At 52.8% G+C, this 23,794-nt stretch overlaps 1 protein-coding gene across 1 annotated transcript in view; it reads left to right on the top strand.

The window, feature by feature from the left end:
* The window catches only part of COL4A2 (collagen type IV alpha 2 chain), a 200,266-nt gene that overhangs the window by 152,018 nt on the left and 24,454 nt on the right, over positions 1–23,794 (top strand). The window contains exons 23-34 of the mRNA XM_003928248.4: positions 2,002–2,074; positions 2,165–2,271; positions 5,274–5,475; positions 5,860–5,919; positions 6,856–6,912; positions 9,528–9,635; positions 12,856–13,077; positions 17,939–18,100; positions 20,060–20,230; positions 21,284–21,427; positions 22,830–22,952; positions 23,224–23,405. Coding sequence (XP_003928297.2) covers positions 2,002–2,074; positions 2,165–2,271; positions 5,274–5,475; positions 5,860–5,919; positions 6,856–6,912; positions 9,528–9,635; positions 12,856–13,077; positions 17,939–18,100; positions 20,060–20,230; positions 21,284–21,427; positions 22,830–22,952; positions 23,224–23,405 — 1,611 coding nt within the window. The remainder of the gene's footprint in view (positions 1–2,001; positions 2,075–2,164; positions 2,272–5,273; positions 5,476–5,859; positions 5,920–6,855; positions 6,913–9,527; positions 9,636–12,855; positions 13,078–17,938; positions 18,101–20,059; positions 20,231–21,283; positions 21,428–22,829; positions 22,953–23,223; positions 23,406–23,794) is intronic.

Here is a 23,794-nt window from a genome sequence, read left to right as displayed (position 1 = left end):
AGAAAGCAAAAAGTTCATTATTTTACATATTCAGCAATAGAGGAAAAATAATTGCTCATGACACTTGGCCAAGGAAGCCTGAACCATCTGACTCCACAGCATGGAAGAGAACAGTGGTCCCGCCGAGCTGCGGCACTGACGCTCATGGCTCCCAGCTGCTTCATGCCCGGAGCGGTGCCGGCGAAATGAGACCTGGGCACTCGCTGATCCATGCCCTAGGTTTCTCAAAAAAAAATATAGGGAAATGCAACAAAGAATACCAGGTGCCGTATTTTTTTCCCAGTTTAGAAAGGATACAATCTCCAAATCATGGCTGTCTAAGCAGAAAAAGTGGCTCAAGTGTTCAGAAAAAGTGCATGTGGTAGGAATTGCAAATATACTAATGGCAAAGCTAGGAGGATCTTCAGTTGTTTCAAACGTGATTCAGTATTTCCTAGAAGCCCAGTGGATCCCATTCTGTACCCCTGAAATGTCTCAAACCTTCTCAGCACACACGCCCACAGAACTTCCGTTCAAACGTTGCTGGCTGTGCCTGGTGTCCTGCACTGAATTCTATGATTGTGTCTGGAAATCCCACGGCAGTGGGAATACCTGAGACCATTTGGGAGTTTTTTGGCTAGTTTTGCTTTGTTTTTAATATTTGTACTGGTAGCATCTGGCAGAGTTTAAAGTGTGGGAGTGGGTCACTAAACCCATCCCTCCATCTGTGTACACAACGTGTATTGATTAATGGGCCTGGTGTGTGTGTGAGGCACTCTCCTAGATTCCAAAGTAATGCAAACTTATTTGCATTCTAAAATAGTTGCAAAGAACTAAATAAATGAAGACTGTGGAATTTTCTAGGAGAAGAGAAACTCCAAACACTTGCAACATCCCATTTAATTAAAGCAGCTCCACACATTCTCATATTCTTGGAAATAACGTCAACCAAGATATGCCAAAAGCTAGCACAGCCCACATTTGAAAACACAACCCTGAGATGGATACCCTGCTCACTTCTGCTCGTGGGGAGAGCTGGACACGATTTTCCAGGCTGCGATTTGAGAGTCCCTGCAGGCGGCTTCCTTCTAAAGTGTGTTTCTCCCAGCTGTAACCTCAGTGCAGGAAACAGATGGTCTCTTAAATACCATTCATTGTTCTCAATATTCAATTATCAGAAAATTGTATCCTCCATTCCTGGATTAACCTCCTTCGCTCCTAAGTGACTGTGGTTTAGAGGAAGCCACCTTGAGTCTGAGTTCAGTACTTCTCAAAAGGCGCTAGCCCCGTGGACCCCTGGGGCTCTGTGGAGAAACGGCAGTGACTCAGCTGCCCCGGACTGCGGTCTGTGTGTCCACACCTCTGGCAGGGCCCAGGGACACTGAGGATGGGCCTAAGACCTGGATTTCCCTGTCCAACCACCTGTGGCCACTTCCGCTGCGTTGTATTCATTGATTGATTGAGGCTGAGTCTCACTTTGTCTCCCAGGTTGAAGTGCAGTGGCGAGATCTCAGCTCACTTCAAACTCCGCCTCCCAGGTTCAAGAAATTGCCCCTCCTGCCTCAGACTCCCAAGTAGCAAGGACTGCAGGTGTGTGCCACCACACCCTGCTAAGATTTGGTATTTTTAGTAGAGATGAGGTTTCACCGTGTTGGTCAGGCTGGTCTCAAACTCCGCAAGCGATCTGCTCACCTGAGCCTCCCAAAGTGCTGGGATTACAGGTGTGAATCCCCGCACCAGCTGCATTGTAATTATTTAAAATTAAAGACAACGTGCCACCCCATTCCTCAGCCCCACCACCTGCAGCTCCAGTGCTCGAAGCCGCTGCGGCCTGTGGCCCCCAGCCTGGGCAGCTGGATGGGGGCATGTCCAGCATCACAGAAAGCGCTCCTTGGATGCCCCTCGGCTTGGTGACGGGTGACTGCCTGCAGGCTGTGTGAGAGGAAAACGCTTGCCAGCCATCTTCCCAGATGCCCTCACAGTAGCAAGGAGGAAGAAATATTTTTTGTCTGTTTTCCACAGGGAGTCCCTGGCAATGTTGGTGCTCCCGGGCCCAAAGGAGCAAAAGGAGATTCCAGAACAATCACAGCCAAAGGTCAGTTCCGCCGTGGCCACGCAGCCCCTGGGGCACTTAGTCTTCCTGGGGGTGTAGGCTGAGCCGCTTCACATGCAAATCCCTTCCCAGGTGAGCGGGGACAGCCCGGCGTCCCAGGTGTCCCCGGGATGAAAGGTGACGATGGCATCCCAGGCCGCGAGGGGCTCGATGGATTCCCCGGCCTCCCAGGCCCTCCCGTGAGTAGCCACCGACTGCGCAGCCGCTCGGACCTTTCTTCATCGTCCTTCATGTTCTCCTGACGCCCACAAAGCAAGCGCTGTTGACCTCAGCAGCAGACCACCCATGCATAGGACAGGTCGCTCGTACGGCTCGGTCCGTTCTTAAAGAGCAGAGATCAGGTCTTTTAGGAAACAGTGAGTTAAGTTGGAAGCCAAGCCCTGACTGAACATTTAAAAGTCAACCACCTAATAAATAATATTCCTCCTGGTATAAGAGAATAAGATACTCCCCCCACAAAAATAGAATATTCTAAAATAGGTGGTGGAACCCTATTTTTTTAAGGTAAATCCTAAAAGATCCAATTTTATTTTTGCAACCAACACACACTGGTGTTGAAGGAGGGGATATCTAGTAACCTGCAGCGACCCCAGCATCGATTCCTCGGGGGAGGCTGGGGTCAGAGGCGAGGGAGGCAACCACAGAGGGAGACCAGACCCCTCCTGCGCCCCCTCCGGCCTCTGAGCCCCTCCCTGCCGTCACCGTCACGCCTCCCACCGCAGCTCCGGAGCTTTCCCTCTCCTCAGGCCCTGCAACCTTGTTCTCACCTTTCTCTTCTAGATTCCATTTTCCTCCCTCTGGTCACCACGCCTGTGCCTCCTTAAGCTCTCTGTATGAGTTTCCTGGGGCTGAGGCCACAAAGTCCCACAGACTGGGCGGCTTAGACATCAGACATGTATGGTCTCACAGCTCTGGAGGCTGGAAGCCTCACATCGAGGTGTCTGCAGGCCTGGGTCCTTCTGAGACAGTGCGGGAGGAGCTGTGCCTGCCCCGCTCCCGGCTTCCGGGAGCTCCGGCATTCCTCACTTACAGACAGCCGTCTCCTCTCTGTCTTCCCACCATCTGTCCTCTCTGTGTGTCTGTCTCTGGGTCCAACTTTCCGGTTTTTATAGGGAGAGCAGTCATCTGGGAATGGTCCCATCCTAAAGACCTCATCTTACCTTGAGCGTCCTCAAAGACCTTATTTCCAAATCAGGTCACAGGTCTAGGTCCGGGAATTAAGAGTTCAGCATCATGGGGGACAGTTAAAATCACAATTCTCTTCCTCCTCTCAGAGCCTCACACCTGAATTCTATCTGCAGCTCATTTGCCTCATTCCACAACCCACACCTCCTCTAGTTTTAATGTGGGTCACGTCTGTAGTAACGCTCTGGAGGGCAGTGGTGCAATCTAAGCTCACTGCAGCCTCGAACTCCTGGGCTCAAGCCATCCTCTCCCTCAGCCTCCCAAGTGGCTGGGACCACAGGTGCGCACCAGCACACCCACCTAATGTTTTTACAATTTTTTGTAGAGACGAGAGCTCTCTCTGTTGCCCATGCTGGTCTCAAATTCCTGGGCTCATGTGACTCTCCTGCCTTGGCCTCCAAAAGCACTGGTTTTACAGACAGGAGCCACCACACCCAGCCCACATTCTTACAATCTAAGTGCAGTTTTTTGAGGCCAGAGAACACAGATAATTCCATGATTGGGTATCTTAAAAATCTCATCTGGGAGGCAACAGGGTTAATAAGAGGCAAAGCCGTAACTGGTCACTTCAGCCAGAAGAGGAGGATGACTAATGACTCCTGTGGTTGGGACCGTCTTTTGCCTGTTCAGTGTGTCACGTGGGGGTGGGGCGGTGAGTGTGTGTGGGGTGCATGGTGTGCTCTTGTGTGTCTGTGTGTGGTCTGTTTGATTCTGGATTTGTTACGGTCATGGTGGCCTTTCCTGGAGTTGGTACCTTTGTGCAGTCGGTGACAGGAAGTGTCCAACCGTGGAGTCCACCCACCCCTGCAGCTCCCAAGCCAGTCTCAGCCCAGCTGTGGGCAGGTGGTCAGAGCAGGGGTTGGGGTGGGGGTGAGGGTTAGGGTCAGGGAGAACCCCGTAGCCTCAGCTTCCTATTCTCCAGGTGCGGGGGCTTCTCCCAGTGCTCGTGTGCCTTCCGTACTCGGTGGCATCTCTAAGCCGAGAATCTCAACTTCTGCCTTTAGAAAGCTCGTGATCCTGCCCATGCCACCTTCCAGCAGCAGCATCCCCGTCACCGTCCACTGAGTTTGGGGCGTCTGCCCTGTGATCTCTGTGGCAGCCTGTTCCCCTCCCCTGTGAAAAACAGCTAACACACAGGGGTGCATCCCTTAATCAGAGGGCTGCACCGGTGTCCCTGCCTTGCTCTGTCATGCCTTTGACAAGGAAGGGGCTGTGCTGTCAGTGGAGAGCAGGTGACACTGGGCTATGGCATTGGCGAGGAGCAGGTGCCAAGGATGGGGCTGTGGCACTGGTGGAGAGCAGAGTTTGGTTTCTTATAAGCCTCTGCTTCATTGTCATGAGAACACCCAGCCTCGTCCCATGGCTCAGGAGATGGGTGGCTTACGTGCAGGGCTATTTCACCAGCACATGCAGACAGCACTGCTGCCGGCCTCCCCACCCCGTCCCTGCACCTCCCACCTGCACCCCCCAGCTGGTGCTTTCATCCACAGGGTGGCCCTCTTCCTTCCCAATCCTGTAATCTCGCCTGACTTCTGAGCAGCACACGGCTCTTTCCTTGTCTAAATGAACTTCCTTTCCTTTAACAACGTAGTGTCCCTTGTGAATAGGAGCTGTGTCACCGATGCTAAATTATATCAACAAATTCATGTGTTTCTCCCTCCACCCACAATACAACACACAAGTCTCTGTCCTCGCCGTTCTGGGGATGGAGGCACAGGCTGATGCAGGCAAACTGGTGGGTGGAGAGAGAGAAGCGCTAAAGCATGTGCGTGCGCTTCCAGCACCGGCTTCCGTGGCGTTGCTCATGCTGCTGCTCAGTCCATCACCGGCCTGTGACCTGGCAGACCATGGCACCAGGTTCCTGTTCATCCCTGTCATCTTTCTGTTCTGGATCCATAGCTCAGAATTCCGGGAAGTGGGAAAGGAAACGGGGAAGTCGAGGCGATCTTTAACATTGGTTTATATTTTAAGAATAGTAAACTGAACTTTCACACAGGGCGATGGCATCAAAGGCCCTCCAGGGGACCCGGGCTATCCAGGAATACCTGGAACGAAGGGTTCTCCAGGAGAAATGGGTCCCCCAGGACTGGGCCTTCCCGGCCTCAAAGGCCAACGTGGTTTCCCTGGAGACAGCGGCTTACCTGGACCACCCGGCTTCCGAGGCCCCCCCGGCCCCCCAGGGACTCCAGGACAAACAGGTATGAAGGAATCCTCCCAGTTACCTGTCACAGCCCTGAGACATTCTGCACTTTCTTTGTCATACAGATGTTTCCCCGTAGCGTCAGATGACGATGCTGTTTTGCCTCATCTGTTCTCGTATGTGCAAAGGATGACCCAACCGTGGGGTTTCTGGGCCCCCATCAGCCTCGCCTCAGCCCCTGAAACACGCAGCCTCTCCTCTAGGGCTGCAGTGACGGAGGCCATGCCCAGAAGTTCAGAGATGGCTTTCCTGTTCCCTGTCCCCACCAGCAGCACACGCAACACACCGACACACACCCCTTCACACGCGTGCACGCCCAGGACGAGCCAGTAACTTTTACTCGTTTCAAAATTGCCTCACTCTGTCCTTGTGTCTTCCCCAGATTGTGACCTAGATGTGAGAAGGCCCATTGCAGGTGACAGACAGGAGGCCATCCAGCCAGGTACAGTGGGAAGTGCAGGTGGCTTTAGGACGCTAGAGAACTCTGTTGGTCTGCTGGTTAAGCTCTTGCAGTGTGCATAGGCTAAGAAATGTTAATAATATGTGCAAGCCACGTTTGATTTCCACAGAGCTAGCAGAGTGGCCTCATGAACACTGTACATGACATGAATAACAACCTGGTAGAAGCGGAGAGACATTTGACCAATCCCCTCTCATCAGAAATCCTTTCCCATTGAAAAGAGCCAGTGCAGACCAAGTCGGCTCCACAGGCCCATGTGCTGCCAGGAGGAACCGGGCAGAGAAGGCGGGGCCGGGATGGGAGCCTGGTCCAGACTCCCAGGCACGCAAACAAAGGAACGCTCCCAGAGTGACTGTTCTTACAAGAGGGCCTCTTAGACAAAGGGCAGATGGCACAGTACCCCTGCCGAGTGTCGCTGCTCCTGGCCACACCAGCCAGAAGTGCCTGCAGCCGTGGTTTAATTGTTCAGGGTGGCTGTGGTTCTCTCTGAATGTATGCAAAGTCACAAAGGAGAAGTGAAAGAATTCGCTTTGAAATTGAGGCTGTCTGCATCGCTGGCAGACACTTCCAGACAAAAGCAAAGCGTCCACACTGACTGGCAGAGAGCAGCCGGTCTCACTCGGTTTGCTCCGAGGCACCTGTCCTGGGAGGGAATGAATCGTTTCCCAGCACAGCGCCAGTTTTTATTTGACTAGACTGGCTTCGTGTGCATTTTGTACTGATATTCAGATTTCATTACACAAGGAAATCAAACTTTATTTACATCAGAACCAAGATGAATTAGATCATTAAGTTACTCTGATCATGAAATGGTAGCCAGCTTGCACGGCTCGTGCTTTTGACCTTGGTGATCCTCAAGGCGTTGGGGCTGAGTGTTTAGGATTGCTTGGGCTCATCTTTTCTCCTGTCTGTCCCCAGGTTGCGCAGGAGGGCCCAAGGGATTGCCAGGCCTACCAGGACCCCCAGGCCCCACAGGTAATGCATGGCGCGAACCCCGAGTGCACCCAGCCTTCCTCCCACATCTTCCCGGTCTGTGTCCCCCTCGCCCATCTTGCCTCTGGTCCTGCATCCCCCACCCCAGACATGGCCGTGTCCAGCATCTCAGCACAAACTGATCTCACTCCTACGGGAAGCCCACTGCCATTTGCCACTATAGAAAAATGAGTCTGGTAGCTGACACTTAGTTGGGGCCAGGCTGGGAGAGAAAATTCAGCCATGGCCACAGGGGATCGCCCGCAGGGGCGGAGATGGAACCTCGCGTTTAGAACTGGAAAGGGGTCGCACCTCTGGGGATTTTCATTTATGCTTTTCCATCCCAGGATCTAGGGGAAGAATCTACAGGACAGAATTCTTTCTTTAGGATTTTGATTGACAGGAAACAGAAATAAACAAGGCTAGAGTGTTTGTCTCTAGCACCTGGGAGGGCCTGGGCTTCTGTCTGCTGGCCTGGGCATCTCCCAGCAGAAGAGCCCATGTGAGAAAGAGTCCGGGCGCTCTTCACAGAGCCCGTGCCAGGGCCAACCGTGCTGCTCACGAGGCTGGCACGTCTGGTGTTGGCAGTGGGGGCCTGACCATTCACCATGACTCTTGAGATCCTCTACCTGCACCCAGACTCCTCTGCACTGTGCTCCAGGGTCTCTGTGGCCCGTGAGCAGCGGGGAACACAGAGCCACGGCTTCCGCTAGATCAGAGGGAAGGCTGGACCCTGAGAGGGGGCCCTGTGTCTGTGTCCATCAGCCCGGGAAAAGCGAGTTCTCTGGGCGGTAGGAGTTCCCCTTTGGCTGTCGCTCCCACTGGGCCCGTGACGGGCTGGGAAGGCGCACCACTTGGATAACTCCGCGTTGCCAGAGCTGTTCTCAATTGTTCCTTCGGGAACTGAGTCCCTCGTGTGCAGGATGAGTAGTGCAGACAGGTGTTCCCGATGCCTCTGCTGCACAAATGATGCCCTCACTACTTCCCGCGATAGGCTGTGGAGAGCAACAGTGGTGTGGCACACAGCACTGCCAGTTAGGAAAGTGGACAGACGCGTTCTGCGCGCCCTGGAGCTTCAGGGCATCTTCAGATTGCACCGTGATCACGGGGTCTGGGGACCACAGGCCAGGCGCAGAGGTCTCATGTGCACTGTGAGCCGAGGTAAAGGCTCCTTGTGTTGTCCTCCAAGAACTGAGCTTGTATCTTCCACCCTGCATCGTCCTCGCCGGTACCTACCCACCGTCTAATTCCATCTGTGGCTTCCAACACTGTCACTCATACAGCAACCCCCAGAGTGGCACAGCTCCGCATGTCTCAGATGCTCAGGGAGGGTCAGAGGCCAGTGTGCTCAGCACACACCCAGACCACAGCTGTGTCCCAAGGCCAGTCGCTGGGAAAGCTCCGAGGCCCGGGTGTGGGTTTCTGGGGCTCTGGGACTCCCCGAGCTATGGCGGGTTGTTTCTGTTTCACACCCAGGCCTCGTTGCTGGGCGCCCCTGGCTGGCCTCCTGTCCACTCCTCCCTCTCACACCTGCGTCCGAACACCACTTTCCAAGAGTGGAGGGTGGGCTTGCATCACACACCTAGAGATGCCAGGAACGTGGATGACAAAGCATGGCCGGTGGATTTTGTGACGTTGGTGAGGAACGTCAACCCTTCCATTATCAGAAAACACCTCTGGAGCCCACACACTGGGCCAAGCAGGGTTCAAGTGTTTGAAAAGAGTCACCTCATGGTCCTCACAGCATCCTTATGAGGCAGCCAGTCACTCTCCCCACTTTGCAGATGAGGCACAGAGAGGCTCAGAAAGTTGTCCACGGTCACACAGACAGAATAGGTAGGGCCAAAATTCCCAGCCAGGCCTCTGACCCCATGTCCAAAGCAGTCATTTAGTGCACTGTTGAATCTCAATATTGGATATTACTGTTCTTAAGGCTTCATCCATAAGCAGGATTTTAAACACTGAAGATCATTCTGTAAGCCCGGAGCCCCATTACTAAACACTGAAGATCACTCTGTAAGCCTGGAGCCTCATTACTAAACACTGAAGATCACTCTGTAAGCCCGGAGCCCCATTACTAAACACTGAAGATCATTCTGTAAGCCCGGAGCCCCATTGCTAAACACTGAAGATCACTCTGTAAGCCCGGAGCCTCATTACTAAACACTGAAGATCACTCTGTAAGCCCGGAGCCCCATTACTAAACACTGAAGATCACTCTGTAAGCCCGGAGCCCCATTACTAAACACTGAAGATCACTCTGTAAGCCCGGAGCCCCATTACTAAACACTGAAGATCACTCTGTAAGCCCGGAGCCCCATTGCTAAACACTGAAGATCACTCTGTAAGCCCGGAGCCCCATTACTAAACACTGAAGATCACTCTGTAAGCCCGGAGCCCCATTACTAAACACTGAAGATCACTCTGTAAGCCCGGAGCCCCATTACTAAACACTGAAGATCACTCTGTAAGCCTGGAGCTGCTGTTTCGGCTGCCATTCCCCCAGCCCCATTAGTTCCCGGTTTCATGAGATCCACATTAAGTTGGTTGCCAAGTATGGCCATGCCCATTCATCCTCGTGGGACCTGATGTGCTTTGTGGTTTATTTGGGTGTTTAGGTGCCAAAGGCCTCCGAGGAACCCCAGGCTTCTCAGGAGCTGATGGAGGACCAGGACCCAAAGGCTTGCCAGGAGACCCAGGTCGTGAAGGGTTCCCAGGACCCCCAGGTGAGTTCAGGTCGGACCCCCATTCAGCCCCTGGGTTCCAGGGGGTGGGGGCGGCCCATGTGTGGTTCATCAGCATCCAGCTCTGTTTTCTTCCAGTGTGTAGAAACTGTTCTGACAAATACTTGACAACTTTCACTTGTCCATGGGATGTTAGAAATTCTTGCTTTTCCATCACTGACATACTGGGTTTTTGCAGAAGCTACCTACAGATCTTGCAGGAAAAAGGAGACAGGTGTTGTGGAATGGCCATTCTCCACAACACCTGTCTCCTGGGTATGTTCTTAGCGTTAGTTAAGATTGACTGTTCTTAGCGTTAGTTAAGATTCTAAGGGCAACACAAAACTACTCTCTCCTGAGACAATCATTCACGGCATAAATAGCCCTCTCATGACATGGCTGCAAAAGCTTGGGCATTAATCTGTATGTGGAGGAGCATGAGTGTGCTGCCTTTAACCAGCTGTGGTGGGGAGCCCCCGCTGTGTGTCACGTGCTCTGGAACACAGTCCGGCAGCAGCAGACACAGGTGTCCTGTGGTTGTGCCACAGGCGGTGTGATGGCAGTGCCTCGATTGTGAGGGCATGCAAGTCTTTTTTTTTTTTAATGAAATGGAGTCTCACTCTCTCACCCAGGCTGGAGGGCAGTAGTACAGTCTCAGCTCACTGCAACCTCCACCTCCTGGGTTCAAGCAATTCTCCTTCCTCTGACTCCTGAGTAGCTGGGATTACAGGCATGCGCCACCACACCTGGCTGATTTTTGTGTTTTTAGTAGAGATGGGGTTTCACCATGTTGGCCAGGCTGGTCTCGAACTCCTGACCTCAGGTGATCTGCCCACCTCAGCCTCCAAAGTGCTGGGATTACACGTGAGGCACTGAGCCCAGCCACGCACATCTTCAACAGTTTGTCTAGTGAAACCATGGAAGCCATGCGGACAGCTTTCTATCCATGATGAAACATCCTTCCACAGGGTCCTGGGCAGGTTCTTCCAGCCTCTTCTGGAACCACACTTGTCACCTAGAACCTGTGGCACACTGGAACTCTCTTGTTGCTAGAAATTTCCTCCCTGGATACAGCCCGCCTCCCAGGCATTCTCACTGGGCTGTTCCTGAGCCACACAGTCGACTTCCTCATAACCACATACCCGGAGAGAGGGGGCCACATCTCTCGCAGACGCCTTGTGAACAGACAGAACTGACCCCAGGAACACACACTTTCCTAGTGACAGCATCTCCATGCCCCTGGAATTCCCATCAACCTTCTAGGACTCCAACTTATCAGGGTTCCTTTTCAGCCAGGCTCTAGAAGCTGAATAAAGCGCTCCCCACACCTGGAACATCACACAGCACGTCAGCACTATTGCGTCCTTAGGTTGAACATCCTGCAAATATTCCCAGTGAACACTAGTCGAGCCTGCCTCTCCCCTGACCTCCACTCAGACAGCTGCATTGAAGCCTCAGTGCAGAGCTATGTGTCAGTCCCTGATAGCTGGCATCTTTCTGAATTTCACATGCAGCCCATAGGGACTGTTCCAAACCCTGACCCTGTTTCCTTTCCTATGATGCGATGGGAAGCAGGTTTCCTGTGTCTGTATCAGGGCCCTGCTGAGAACAACTCTGCGGCCCCGGAGGGCGGGTCTCTGGTTTTGTTGCCCTGCTGGAAGTGTCTAAATATTAAGAAGTGCAGCTTTGTCACGCTCATGATTTCATATATGCTAAGTTTAAGCATTCGTGATTTTGAAAGCAGGATAATAATGCTTGAGCAGCGTCCTGCTGTGAGCGTGAAGGTGTTCTAGCGATTATGATCGGCGTGCATTGCCGTGTGCACGTGAACTCCATACAGGGCCCCCTGTAGGGGGAATGGATGGGATGTGCCCTTTATCAGGCGTTCTGGGCAGTTGCCCACGTGAGCTGGAAGTCTGTCCCACCATGAAGTGTGAGCCCTTACATCATGAACACGGAGGCTGGGGCAGGCCGGGGGTGGGTGGTGACTGAGGAACGGGTCAGTTTCTGGAACGCATGTTGCTTTTTATGGTGCTGAAATATACTTCTGTCCCCACATGCGGAAGAGGATGAAACACCCAAATCAAGGATGCAAAAAACAGAGCGTCCATTCCACAGCTAAGATCCACGCATGTAAACCCAAGTGCCCAGCTCCCTGGTACAGTTGCTAACATTGCCAGGGAAAGTCATGTCTCTTCATTGTGTGAGTAAATCACACCGTTAAAACTCTGAGTACGGTCCCACTGATTAGTGTCAGCTGAATCCAAATCCTTTATTCTGTGTGCCAAGCACGGGTGCACCAGTCACTCCCAGCTCCTCATGAGCAGGGCTGGCTGGACAGCTCCAGGAGGACCCAAGGCCCTGCTCTTTGGATCTTTTTGGTGAGATACACCCCGGAGAACACAGAGAACATTCCCTTTTCCATATCCAAATGTGGGAGTGCCGAGCCTGCCGTGTACCTGATCCTGTCCCACGGAACCACATGCCAGGCTTCTCATTGCGCAGCGGGGCGAGGCGGGTGGGTGACCTCAGAAACCTTTCCTTCTGAGCGCAATGTGACTGTCAGCTGTGGGAGTTCATTCTGAGGCCACATGAGGGCTGACTGCACCGAAAAAGGAAGTGACCTGATGAGATCATTTTATCCAGTGGCACCCATGAAGGACACAGGACAGCTACCTTCCCTCTATCCACAGAAGGGACTTGGTGGTTTTCAGTACAACAGAGGGTGTGTTTCCAAACGGACAGGGACAGGTTTCTACCAGGGAGATGTGACTGTTTCTACAGCGGGCAGCATTTTGGCTCTGACGGCCCTGGTTGTTCCCGCCTCCCTGGGATTTTCCATCCCAAAGCGCTGTTCCTCACTCACCACAACCTAGAAGGTCCCACAAAAGCTACGCTTTGCGGCTTATGTGCAAAGCAGGGGAACCCATGAATTACGCAAATCCAGGTCCAAGGAGGCGTTCTTAACAGGCTTACCCACCTTTGCTCAGTTTTAGGGCTGGGGGCTGCATGGCAGGGTGAGCAGAAGCAGCGTAACCAACAGAGCAATGTGGCGAGGGTTGTAGCTTCCAAGATGGGTGACAGGGACAGGGCCTCGAGCTAAGGAATGCCTTCTGAGGACCCTGTAGGCAATTTTTTGCTGTTTCCAGCCTCTCTTTGACACTTCTCTTAGAATGCCATCATGGTAACTTGTGGTTTGGGGCCCACCCGTGTTTCCTTTTAGGGTTCATAGGACCCCGAGGATCCAAAGGTGCAGCGGGCCTCCCTGGCCCAGATGGACTCCCAGGTCCTGTTGGCCTGCCAGGTCCAGACGGGCCCCCCGGGGACAAGGGCCTTCCTGGAGAAGTTCTGGGAGCCCAGCCTGGACCACGGGGAGATGCTGGCGTGCCTGGACACCCTGGGCTGAAAGGCCTTCCTGGAGACAGAGGCTCCCCTGGATTCAGAGGTAAGTGCCTCATGGGGGAGCCAGAGGCCCCATCCCAGTGGCTTCCAAGGAGGAGCCCAGTCCCTTCCAGGGGATTTGGTAGGAAGCAGCGGCGCCCATGGTGCTGGCGATGCATACCTTCTCCACATTGTTCCAGCGCTCCTATAGAATGTTTCTATGACAACGCTGTGATTACATCCGGTAGCCAGTGCGGTCTGGCCATCTGAGGCCTTTGACAGGTACACATTGCCTGATGTCATCAGTTCTCAAGTCGCATACATCTGGCCATGACAGGCTCACTGGCTTTCTCCGCAGACTCCGTTCAGTGGGTATGAGGAAAAGATGGGCCTGGCCATGCTAGGTCAGAGGTGAAGAAGGAAAATAGCAATAATCTGGAATGCAATCTTATTGATGTAAAAAGTAATACTTTTTAAAAATATCTTAATGTTGTTTACAATGTTATCGAGGTATCTCTATCAGAGTAGACAGAGCACCTATGGTTTCATGAGTGGCAGTGGCAAGGCGTCCAGTGGCTTTAAGGGTTCAACTGATACCAGCTTGGCTTTGGGAATGCCAGCCCCGAGCTTTAACGGAAGGTGATGCCGTGAATGGAATGTCCGTGTTGGGGGAAGCCCAGGCAAATTATTAGCAGGGCATGGTGTGCACCTGCAGTCCCAACTACATGGGAAGCTGAGGGGGAAGGATCCCTTGAGCCCAGGAGTTGGAGGCTGCAGTGAGCTATGATCATTCCACTGTACCTCAGCCTGGGTGACAGAGTGAGACCCTGTCTCAAAAAGAAAAGAAGAAAAGAAAATGTGACTTGACATGTTCACTGTTGATATGTTGATGGCAGTGTCGTTAGTCCCGGCTGCCAACCCCAGGCCGAAGAGGCTTCTCTGTGGTGTGGGAAGCAGGTGCCCCTCCCCTGATTCTGCCATCAGCCCACATCAGGCATCCTGGGCGAGGCAGAGGCTAGGCCTTGACTGGCCGGTGAACACATGAAGCTCAGGAGCCTGAATTGGTTTTTGGATGTGTGTCAGATTCCTAGCAAGGGCTCAAGGGAGTGAGACCCGGAAGAGGAAAGTTTTGATGATGATGAGACTGATCAGCACCCCTAGCTGTTGATACTAGGGAGAGCCCATGGGTGCCACAGTTCACAGAGAGAGCAAGGAAGAGCCTATGGTGGCCAGAGTACATGCATGTACACACACACAGTCACTTATGCACATACATGCTCACACATGATCACACACATACATGCCACATACCCACACACGTGCCTATGCATGATCACACACATACACACCACACATACCAACACACATGCCTATGCACACTTAACATGATCACACACATACTGCACATACACACATGCCTATGCACACTCATATCACACACCACACATCCCCACACATGTGCCTATGCACACTCACACATGATCACACATACACACTACATACCCACACACGCCTGTGCACACTCACACATGATCACACACCCATCACACTTACCCACACACATGCCTGTGCACACTCACACATGATCACACACATACCCACCACACATATCCACACACATGCCTGTGCACACTCACACATGATCACACACCCACCACATATACCCACACACATGCCTGTGCACACTCACACATGATCACACATACCCACACGTGCCTATGCACACACACATGATCACACACATACCCACACCGTGCCTGTGCACACACACGCATGATCACACACACACCATACCCACACATACCTATGCACACTCACACATGATCACACATACACACCACACATACCCACATACGTGCCTATACATACTCACACATGATCACACACTCACACCATACATACCCACACGTGTGCCTGTACACACACATCACACACTCACATACCACACATACCCACACACGTGCCTATACATGCTCACACATGATCATACACTCACACACCACACATACCCATACACATGCCTATGCCCACTCACACATAATCACACTTAATACACATCCAACCCTGAACCAAGCCAGCTAGAGCAGGTCGCTGGGTGAAATGACAGGTCGGAAAGACCTTGTGCTGGGCCATCCAGGTCTCCCCTTTTCAGTGCTCCTGACTCTCTGTGTCATTTATGGAAGATAAGATACCAATCAGTGCCGTCTGCAGAAGCCGAGGACTGGGCGCTGAGAGATGGGCTCCATGTGGCAGCCTTCTGGTAGGCACTTAAATGAGCTCACAGAAGGCAAAGTGAAGGACACACACAGGTGGCTCGAGTGTCCACCTGCAACCCAGCTGTAAAACTCCTGCCCCAAGGTCTTTGACATAAGGGTACTTCTGGTAGAGTTTTTGTAACTTAATTACTTCCTGCAGGCTTCAGAATGTTTGAGCATGAAAACAAACGGCAGCAGGCTTGCTTTCAATGTCTTATTAAGGTCCTCACCACGATCAGCATCACCTTTATGACGTTAAGCCTCATATACCTTGTTAGGCAGAATATTTTGGATGGTAAAAATCCTGACTCCCAGAGCATCAAAATTCCAGGTCACTATTTCAGTTTCAGTTCTGCCCACCAGCGACAGGAGCAGCGTGCAGACAGGTCCTGCTTCCATTCGACTGGCTGTGTGGGGCCGCCACAAACACACACAGGTGCGCCCTGCACTTCTGAGCAGAACTCTGGGAATAAAGTCATGCCACATCCACAGATGAGATGTGATTTTGCTGAGGGAGGCTGATTTTTAGCAGTTGTTCCTTTTTTAACAGATAGTCTATAAATGGAAAATAACCCGAAACAGCTCCAAAGAAATAATCACAAAGCGCCCAGTGCCTGATTTTTGCAAGGCAGTCCCTGCAGGGGCAGCGGGGATTCATGCATGTTCACCCACAGCCTGGCTGTCCACTTCCGGGAGGGGCAGCGCTCGGAAGCACAAGCAGACCGCCGCCAGCCCTGCTGGCCCCAGCCGAGGCCATCTCTCCTGCTCAGCTCCTGGGTTCCCTCACAGTCCCTGTCCCTGGGTTACGGATGTTACCTTGTGTCCGTCAGGTCCCCACCCCATTGTTCTTGTCACTGAACAGGAGTGGAGTGGATCTGCCATCACTGCCAAACCTTTACCGCCTGCAGTGCTGCTGCCTACTCTTCACAACCATTTGCACACACTCACCATCCATTCCCCCCGGAGCTCTTCACCCTAAAGATAGAAATCCAGAAAATAACAGTGTCCTCACTTCCCACAGTACTACGGGAGGGGGTGAGAATCGATGTGTCCGCGCATCTCCGAGCATCTCATTTCAGACGTGGCTTCGAGTGCGCCTCCTGCCCAGTCAGCCTTCTCCCTCGCTGCAGGTTGCCGCAGTCAGACAGCGCAGAGTCAGCAGCCTGCCTCTCGGTCCTGGGTCGGTCCAAGACTGACTGGGTCCCTTTTGTCGCTGCCCCCTCCTGTACATCCCCGCACTCGTCTGCCTCCCTGTCCTGGACCAGCCCTGCACACCTGCAGGACGGCTATGAGGCTGCGTGAGTGTGGACTGGAAAGTCACGCAGGAGTGTGCACCTCCACCGTTAGAATCAGACAGTGCCTGCAACAGGCGTTAAGCTCTGAGAAGAGAGGGGAAGACGCCTGGATACAAGCAGGTCCAGGGAGCTAGTGTTAAAAAAAAAAAACTAGAAGAAAATAGATGCTCCTGGTATCTGACCACTGGGCAGGACAGGGTATTTCAAACCTAAAAATGAAGAGAAGAAATCACACATGTGCACACACACAATATATGAAATTCGGATACAAATGTCAATATCCTACACATCAAAAGCAAAATTCAAGTTTCAGCAGCAGAATAAGCTTTACAATAGATAATGAAGAAAAATTCATCAGTGTGTATGAGGAATAGTAAAATCTATCAGAAAAATATCAAAACCCCCAAAGGACAATCGGAGCAGAGAGGCGGGTGTGGTGGCTCGTGCCTGTAATCTCAGCACTTTGGGAGGCTCAGGCGGGCAGATCAGGTGAGCTCAGGAGTTTGAGACCAGCCTGGGCAACTTGGCAAAACCCTGTCTCTATTTTAAAAAGAAAGAAAGCAAGGGAGAGAGAAGATATGAGCAAAGACCTAAAACTTCAACAAAAAATAATAACCAAGAGAAAGAAACGTGGATCATACCGCAGAACGAGCAGGCGGATCCCACCGGCACCATGTTTCACGGCGTCACGACTGCCTGGGTTCCGTGATGCTTCGACGCTGGCATCAGTGCTGGAAACACACTGGTGGAATAAATGGGTTGGGTTCAGACTTTCTGAAATCAGCATGATGTATCTTTCAGAAAACATTAAGTTAGTGTTTGCTTTGATACATGATGTCAGTTTCTCGGACAGTTTCCTAAAGAAATTACCTACAACATGGACATGGATAAACATACCAAGAAGAGAAAACTCTCGAACTATTCCTGACAGTGCCTTTTGCAAAAGCAAAAAAAGTGGGGAGGATGTGATGGAATGCATTCACTGTGTCCATATGATAGTTTTATTCATGCAGTTATTTTAAATGTTTGCAAAGACTATTTTTGAATGTGGCAAAATGTTCAAAATATAATGTCAAGTGAAAAAAACTAGGTTAAAACTGTACTTACAGTGCGGTGTCAGCTCTGCAAATGTCTAGTTATTGATAGGAATAGAAGAGAGCAGGAAGGAAGTATAGTCAGTGGTGGTCACTACCTCTGGGTGACAGTGTGCGTTACTTTGATTTTACCCTTTATACGTCTTTGTATTTTCCTGATTCTCCAAAGCCCAGAAAAACACGAAGTCCTATTTTTACGAAATGAGTGTGTGGAGGGAGATGCTGTCTGTGATGAACAGTCCAGAGTCGGCCTCCACAGCTCTTGTCTCTGATTCCTGCAGGAAGCCAAGGGATGCCTGGGATGCCGGGGCTGAAGGGCCAGCTGGGCTTCCCGGGACCTTCCGGCCCGCCAGGCCTGTCTGGGCCTCCAGGACAGCATGGATTCCCAGGAGCTCCTGGCCCAGAGGGGCCTTTGGGGCTGCCAGGAACCCTGGGCCTTGAAGGTAAGGCTCCAGCTCTCCCACAAACGGGTGGGGTCCTCACTGGGCCTGCCAAGAGAATCTGCACTGCCTTCCCTGCGGCGCCCTCCAACTCTATTCCATGGAACCCCTTAAGAGCTGCAGGGATTCCCAAACCAGAACATGGATTTCACCTAACAAGGAGACATAAACAGCCTGAGACATCGGCTCTTCCTCTGTACCTGATATATATATTAAAGGTCTAGGGAAAGTTTCATCAGGAAAAAAAAGAAAGAAATTCCCACTGCAAAAGTTCAGGATCCCCGCTCTGATGTGGAGAGGAGAAACTGTTTCCTGAAAGTGCAGGTTGGAAAGACAGGAGGCTCCGTCAGGGAAGCCTGGGGTGGGGGCTGGAGCAAAGGAGCAGGGAGGGGAGCCTGGCCTGCATGCCCACCGCACAGAGGCCAAGGCAGGCAGCACAGGCGGCCCGGAAGGCAGGCAGGGGCACAGCGTCCATGGCGTCACCCACGTGAAGGGGCCGCTGCTGCCTGGGCCACTCACCTGGCACTCCACACGGCCATTTCCTGGGCTCCTGCACGCCACCATCCAGTGAAACTGTCAGCGCCGGTTGGAGAAATCAGTAAAGTTTCTCACATTTTTGTTTTGTCCAGAAAAACAACTTTTTAAGAAGTGTTGTGTGTCACCAAAGGACACTGTCACTGACTAGGAAAGACTCGATCGCCTGATGAGGATGGTCTCATGGGCCACGTTCACCTTTCAGAAACGCCTGATCTTGCCAGAGTTCTCTGGTTTGCCACAGTCAGGCGACAACTTTGTCCAGGACCTTAGCAGGTCTTGCTAGGGAACCTCTATGCCCCTCGAAGACACACACTGGCTTCCCGGGGTAGCAAACCTGGGCCGGTGGTTCAGGCTCCCGTCTCAGTACCAACAGGGCCATGCTGGTTCTCAGCTGCTAAGCACCAGCTAAACACAGCCTTGCATGGCGTGTACGAGACCCATAGGAAAGCTTGTCCTGAAGGAGCTTCAGGTGGGGAGAGAGACACACACATTAAAAGGCTCCCACTCAGCCCAGGCAAGCCAGCAGAACTAGGCCATGCAGCCTCCAGCGACCCAGAGAAGGCAGGACAGGCAGGTCAGAGCAAGCCTAAGGGAGGAAGTACCTGGCGCCAGCCAGGGAGAAGGCTGGGACTGGGATGTGGGGTGCTCTCTAGGAAATAGGGATCACCTCAGCACAGGCAGGATTGCCCAGGGAACACTTGGAGCCTGCGAACCCCCAAACCAGCTGGGAAAGAGAGCCTGATGTGAGGGGCTGGGAGTTTGGATAGGAAGATTGGGCCAAAGGTTAAGAGGAGTGAATAATGAGGTAAGGAGTTAGAGCCTCGAGGCCCGGGGGGCCTTTTTCAGTTTTTAGCAGAGAAATGCATTCAGAAGGCATTTTAGGGACCTAGCAGGCAGCCATTGGAGGCCTTGGAGTCGAGGGAGGCGGGAGGACCACCGTGGGCTGGGAGCTGCCAAGCTCACGACAGTAGCAATGATGAGGCGGGAACGTGGAGACCAGAGAGGGCAGCGGCAGCGAATGGGCAGCTGGAGGGTCCCTCCAGACCAGCCCCGAGCTAGGGATGTTCTCAAGGAGTAGACCAGCTCTTGGCTGACCCCAGTGGCGGTGCCCCAGCCAGAGCTGGTAAGGCCCCCCAGCCGCATCAGCACCCACACAGCTTTGTCCCTTGGCTTCTGAAGGCGGCAGCGGGAAAGCCATGTTGGCTGGTGCCACCAGCACAGCCTCAACCTCCAGACAAAGACCTCTCCGGAAAGGCCAGCCCCAGGGTCCCACTCCTGTCACACTTTGGAAAGTCACCCCAACATGGAGATTTTCCACTTTCCTCCAAGAAGCTTTTCTTACCGAACACTCGACGCGGTAAAAGCAGAAGAGAGGTTTCCCCGTGTGTGTGTCCACCCTCTTTAATTTGCTCCTCTTCCTGACAGGTCTGCCTGGAGATAGAGGGGAGCCCGGCGACATAGGCGCTCCTGGCCCTGTGGGCATGAAAGGTGTCTCTGGTGACAGAGGAGATGCTGGCTTGGCGGGAGAGCGAGGCCATCCAGGAAGCCCTGGGTTTAAAGGAATTGATGGAATGCCTGGGGCCCCTGGGCTAAAAGGTAATTGTGACTGTAGCCACTGGATCACTTTGTGGGGAGGTTGGGTCTGATGAACTCCGACCTAGGACAGCTCCACTGGGCACCTCTATGGACCGTGGGGCTGGCCTCACAATTCTGCAGGCTGAAGGCCTGGGGACTCCCCTGACCCAGGAGACGGAAGCCCCAGGACAGCTGTTTCATGCTGCTTAGATGCAGGTGGGGCCAATGTGCCTCACAAAGCCAGTTTATGAATTTACCAAGACAGACGGCTCCTCCCTGGGAAACATCATCTTCGTGTAAATATTACCCTCTAGGAGGCTGAGGCAGGAGAATTGCCTGAACCCAGGAGGCGGAGGTTGCGGTGAGCTGAGATCACGCCATTGCACTCCAGCCTGGGTAACAAGAGCGGAACTCCATCTCAAAAAAAAAAAAAAAAAATTACCCTCTGCACAGGGAGGTTTGTGGAGAGGTCCACTCAGGAGCCTGGATTCAGATCCAGAGGTTATTTGGTGAACTTGAAACCAAAGCAAAGCAAAGTGGTTGGTTACAGGGATAGGTTTATTTCAGCACAAGCAGGCCAGTCTGGAAGCAGAGCCCTCCAGCCCGTGAACATTGCTGGAGACACATGGGTTGGTCTTTTCTTACTGGAGACACATAGGCCTGTCTTTCTGTTGCTGAGACACCTTGGCCTGTCCTTCCGTTGCTGGAGACACTGATCCGTCTTTCTGCGGTCCTCTGTCACCTTTTCATGCCAGGTGCTCCCTTCTGCCTTTGCCTTGATGCCGGCGGGCGGGCATCACCTTCAGATTTCCCTCCTCGTCTTCCTTCCTGACCTTTCTGTTTCCCTGTTGCCAATGTCCGGTCTGAAGACAGGCTGACTCCGGAACGCTGTCTGTTAACAACAGGGGTCAACAGAGAGAGTTGTTTAGAAGGTGGTGTCCCTGGAAATCCCTCTTTTAGGCTCAGAACTTCTCACTTGAGTTGCACTGCCGAAATGTTGTGGAGACGTGAGATTGAAATGTCCCGTGCATTTTATTCGTGTCTAATCCAGCACTTTTCTTCTTTCCTCTGAAGGAGAAAGAGGCTCACCTGGCATGGATGGTTTCCAAGGCATGCCTGGACTCAAAGGGAGACCCGGGTTTCCAGGGAGCAAAGGCGAGGCTGGATTTTTCGGAATACCCGGTCTGAAGGGTCTGGCTGGTGAGCCAGGTTTTAAAGGTATGCTCCTCTGTAAACATCCTCCTTACCTGGTCAAGACCCTTGTATGATGGCGTAACATTGCCCAGAATGAATTTTTGAAAACCCACACATCCAGGAACCCTAAAGCTAGAAGCTGATAAACCAAACAAAATGAACTAACAAAAACTCAAAGGCTTTCTCCCTGCTTCAACACACTGACCATGTGATCAGGGAATAATCCTAACCAAAGGAACCTCTTGAGAACCAAAATGCTGGCATGACTGAGAACCAAATATGTCAGAACATATGCCACTGTGATTATATATCAATCAGCTGGTTCTGGAAACCTTACTACTGTCCAGAGCTATAGCTTTTACAAGTTTTCAGCAAAATGGAAATTGCAATTAGGGTGCTCATTTTCTTTTTAAGATTTTTACTTACACCTGCATTTTCAGATAGTCTTCATGTTAACAGATTTCAGACTATTTCAGGAAAAAAATGTCATTTTAAAATTAGGTAATTTTCAGCTCCACAGTAACTTTTTCCTGAAGCCTCCTTGAGGAGGAGTTAACCATGAGGGTGTCCATCCCTCCACTGGTGGGCACGCTCTGTCCATGGGGTGTCCGTCCCTGCACTGGTGGGTACGCTCTGTCCCTGAGGGTATCCGTCCCTGCACTGGTGGGCACGCTCTGTCTCTGGGGTATTCATCGCTGCACTGGTGGGCAAGCTCTGTCCATGCGGGTGTCCATCCCTCCACTGGTGGGCACACTCTGGGGTCAGGACCAATTTATGATTTTGATCCCATCAGTCTCTAGCCTAGTACTGAACACACAGTAAATGCTTAGAGAATGAAACTCAATTGTTTTCACTCAGCCAAATTTCACTCACTTCTCCATTGAGGATGGATTCGGGGGCATCCGCAGCCTGACCTAGCAGGGTTTCCTGCCCGGTCGGCAGCTCCAGGCCCCTCACCTCCTGCAATTCCTCAGCTCCTCTGAACCCCGCAAGACCTCCCTTCCACGCTTCTCCTCCCTGTGAAGGCGCCTACAGGAGGCACAGAGCTGGCGCCTTCCTCACAGGCCTTCCTGCTTGGACCTAGGCACATCACAGTCTCATCAGAGCACACATGACAAAATGACCCTCTCACAAAACATCCTATGGAAGCCAGCTGGCTGTGACCGCTCCCTCTGCATCTGCTGGCGGGCACGCCTGCCACTAGGGAGGTGCCCTGTTTTCAGCGACACCGGCCTCGGGCCCAAGACCCTGGAGCCACCACCCAATCTGACTACTCCGATGGAGAAGAGAGGCGTTCACCGCCCTTTTCTCTGAGGCTTCCCCGCTTAGGGGAGACGTGCAGCCCCGTGGCCCAGGGCCCAGGCATTCACCTGTGTCCTGTGTGAGCTGTAGTCCCCAGGAATGACAGCACTCTATTCCCTTCCAGGCAGCCGAGGGGACCCTGGGCCCCCAGGACCACCTCCCGTCATCTTGCCGGGAATGAAAGACCTCAAAGGAGACAAAGGAGACGTTGGGCCTATGGGACTGAAAGGTTACCTGGGCGCAAAAGGTGAGGCTTCCGACCCGCCCCGGGCCCCTGCTCCTACGCCCTCCGTCTCCAGGACGCCCATGCCGGTTTCCCTGTGCTTTCTGTCTCTGGGTGCCCTGCGTGTTCACAGCCGGTGCAGGGTTGTTCTCTGATGCCAGAGTAACCCCACCTTCCCGTCTTCAGATTCTCAGCACTTAAGACAGCAAAATGCATCCGGGCTGCAAAATTGAAAACTGCGGGAGGGCGGGCGCTGCGTCTTCACCAGAGTGTTACAGGCGGGGTCTTCTTGCAGGCATCCAAGGAATGCCAGGCATCCCGGGGCTGTCGGGAATCCCTGGACTGCCTGGGAGGCCCGGCCACATCAAAGGAGTCAAGGGAGACATTGGAGCCCCCGGCATCCCTGGTTTGCCAGGATTCCCTGGAGTGGCCGGCCCCCCTGGAATTATAGGATTCCCAGGATTCACAGGAATCCGGGTGAGTGAGTGTCTTTGCTCCCCTTGTTCTGTGAGCCCCTCTCCGGCTTGCTTGTTGATGAACATGCTTTGGTCTGGCGTTGGCTAGGGCGAGTGTCTCAGCAGCAGGTTCGGGGCAGCCTAGGGCTTGGCGGGGTCCACACAGCCCCGTAAGGTGCTGCTGCACGTGGACACCGTGGGAATGTGATGTGAGTCCACTCAGCTGCCGTGGCCCTTCTGTGGGCTTGTGCTGGGTGAAGCATGCTGTCTGCATTTTCCATGGGGGCCTTGAGAGAATGAAACTCAAATCTCCAGGACTCGGAGCTCTAAAATTGAGCACATCGGTGATACCAGGCCTGAGAGCCCATGGCTGAATCAAAGCGTGGACCTGGGGCCGGGCAGCCTGGCCTC

This window comes from Saimiri boliviensis, chromosome 16 (assembly GCF_048565385.1).
Source record: "Saimiri boliviensis isolate mSaiBol1 chromosome 16, mSaiBol1.pri, whole genome shotgun sequence".
Lineage (NCBI taxonomy): Eukaryota > Metazoa > Chordata > Mammalia > Primates > Cebidae > Saimiri > Saimiri boliviensis.
This window is presented reverse-complemented; position numbering and strand designations above follow the sequence as displayed.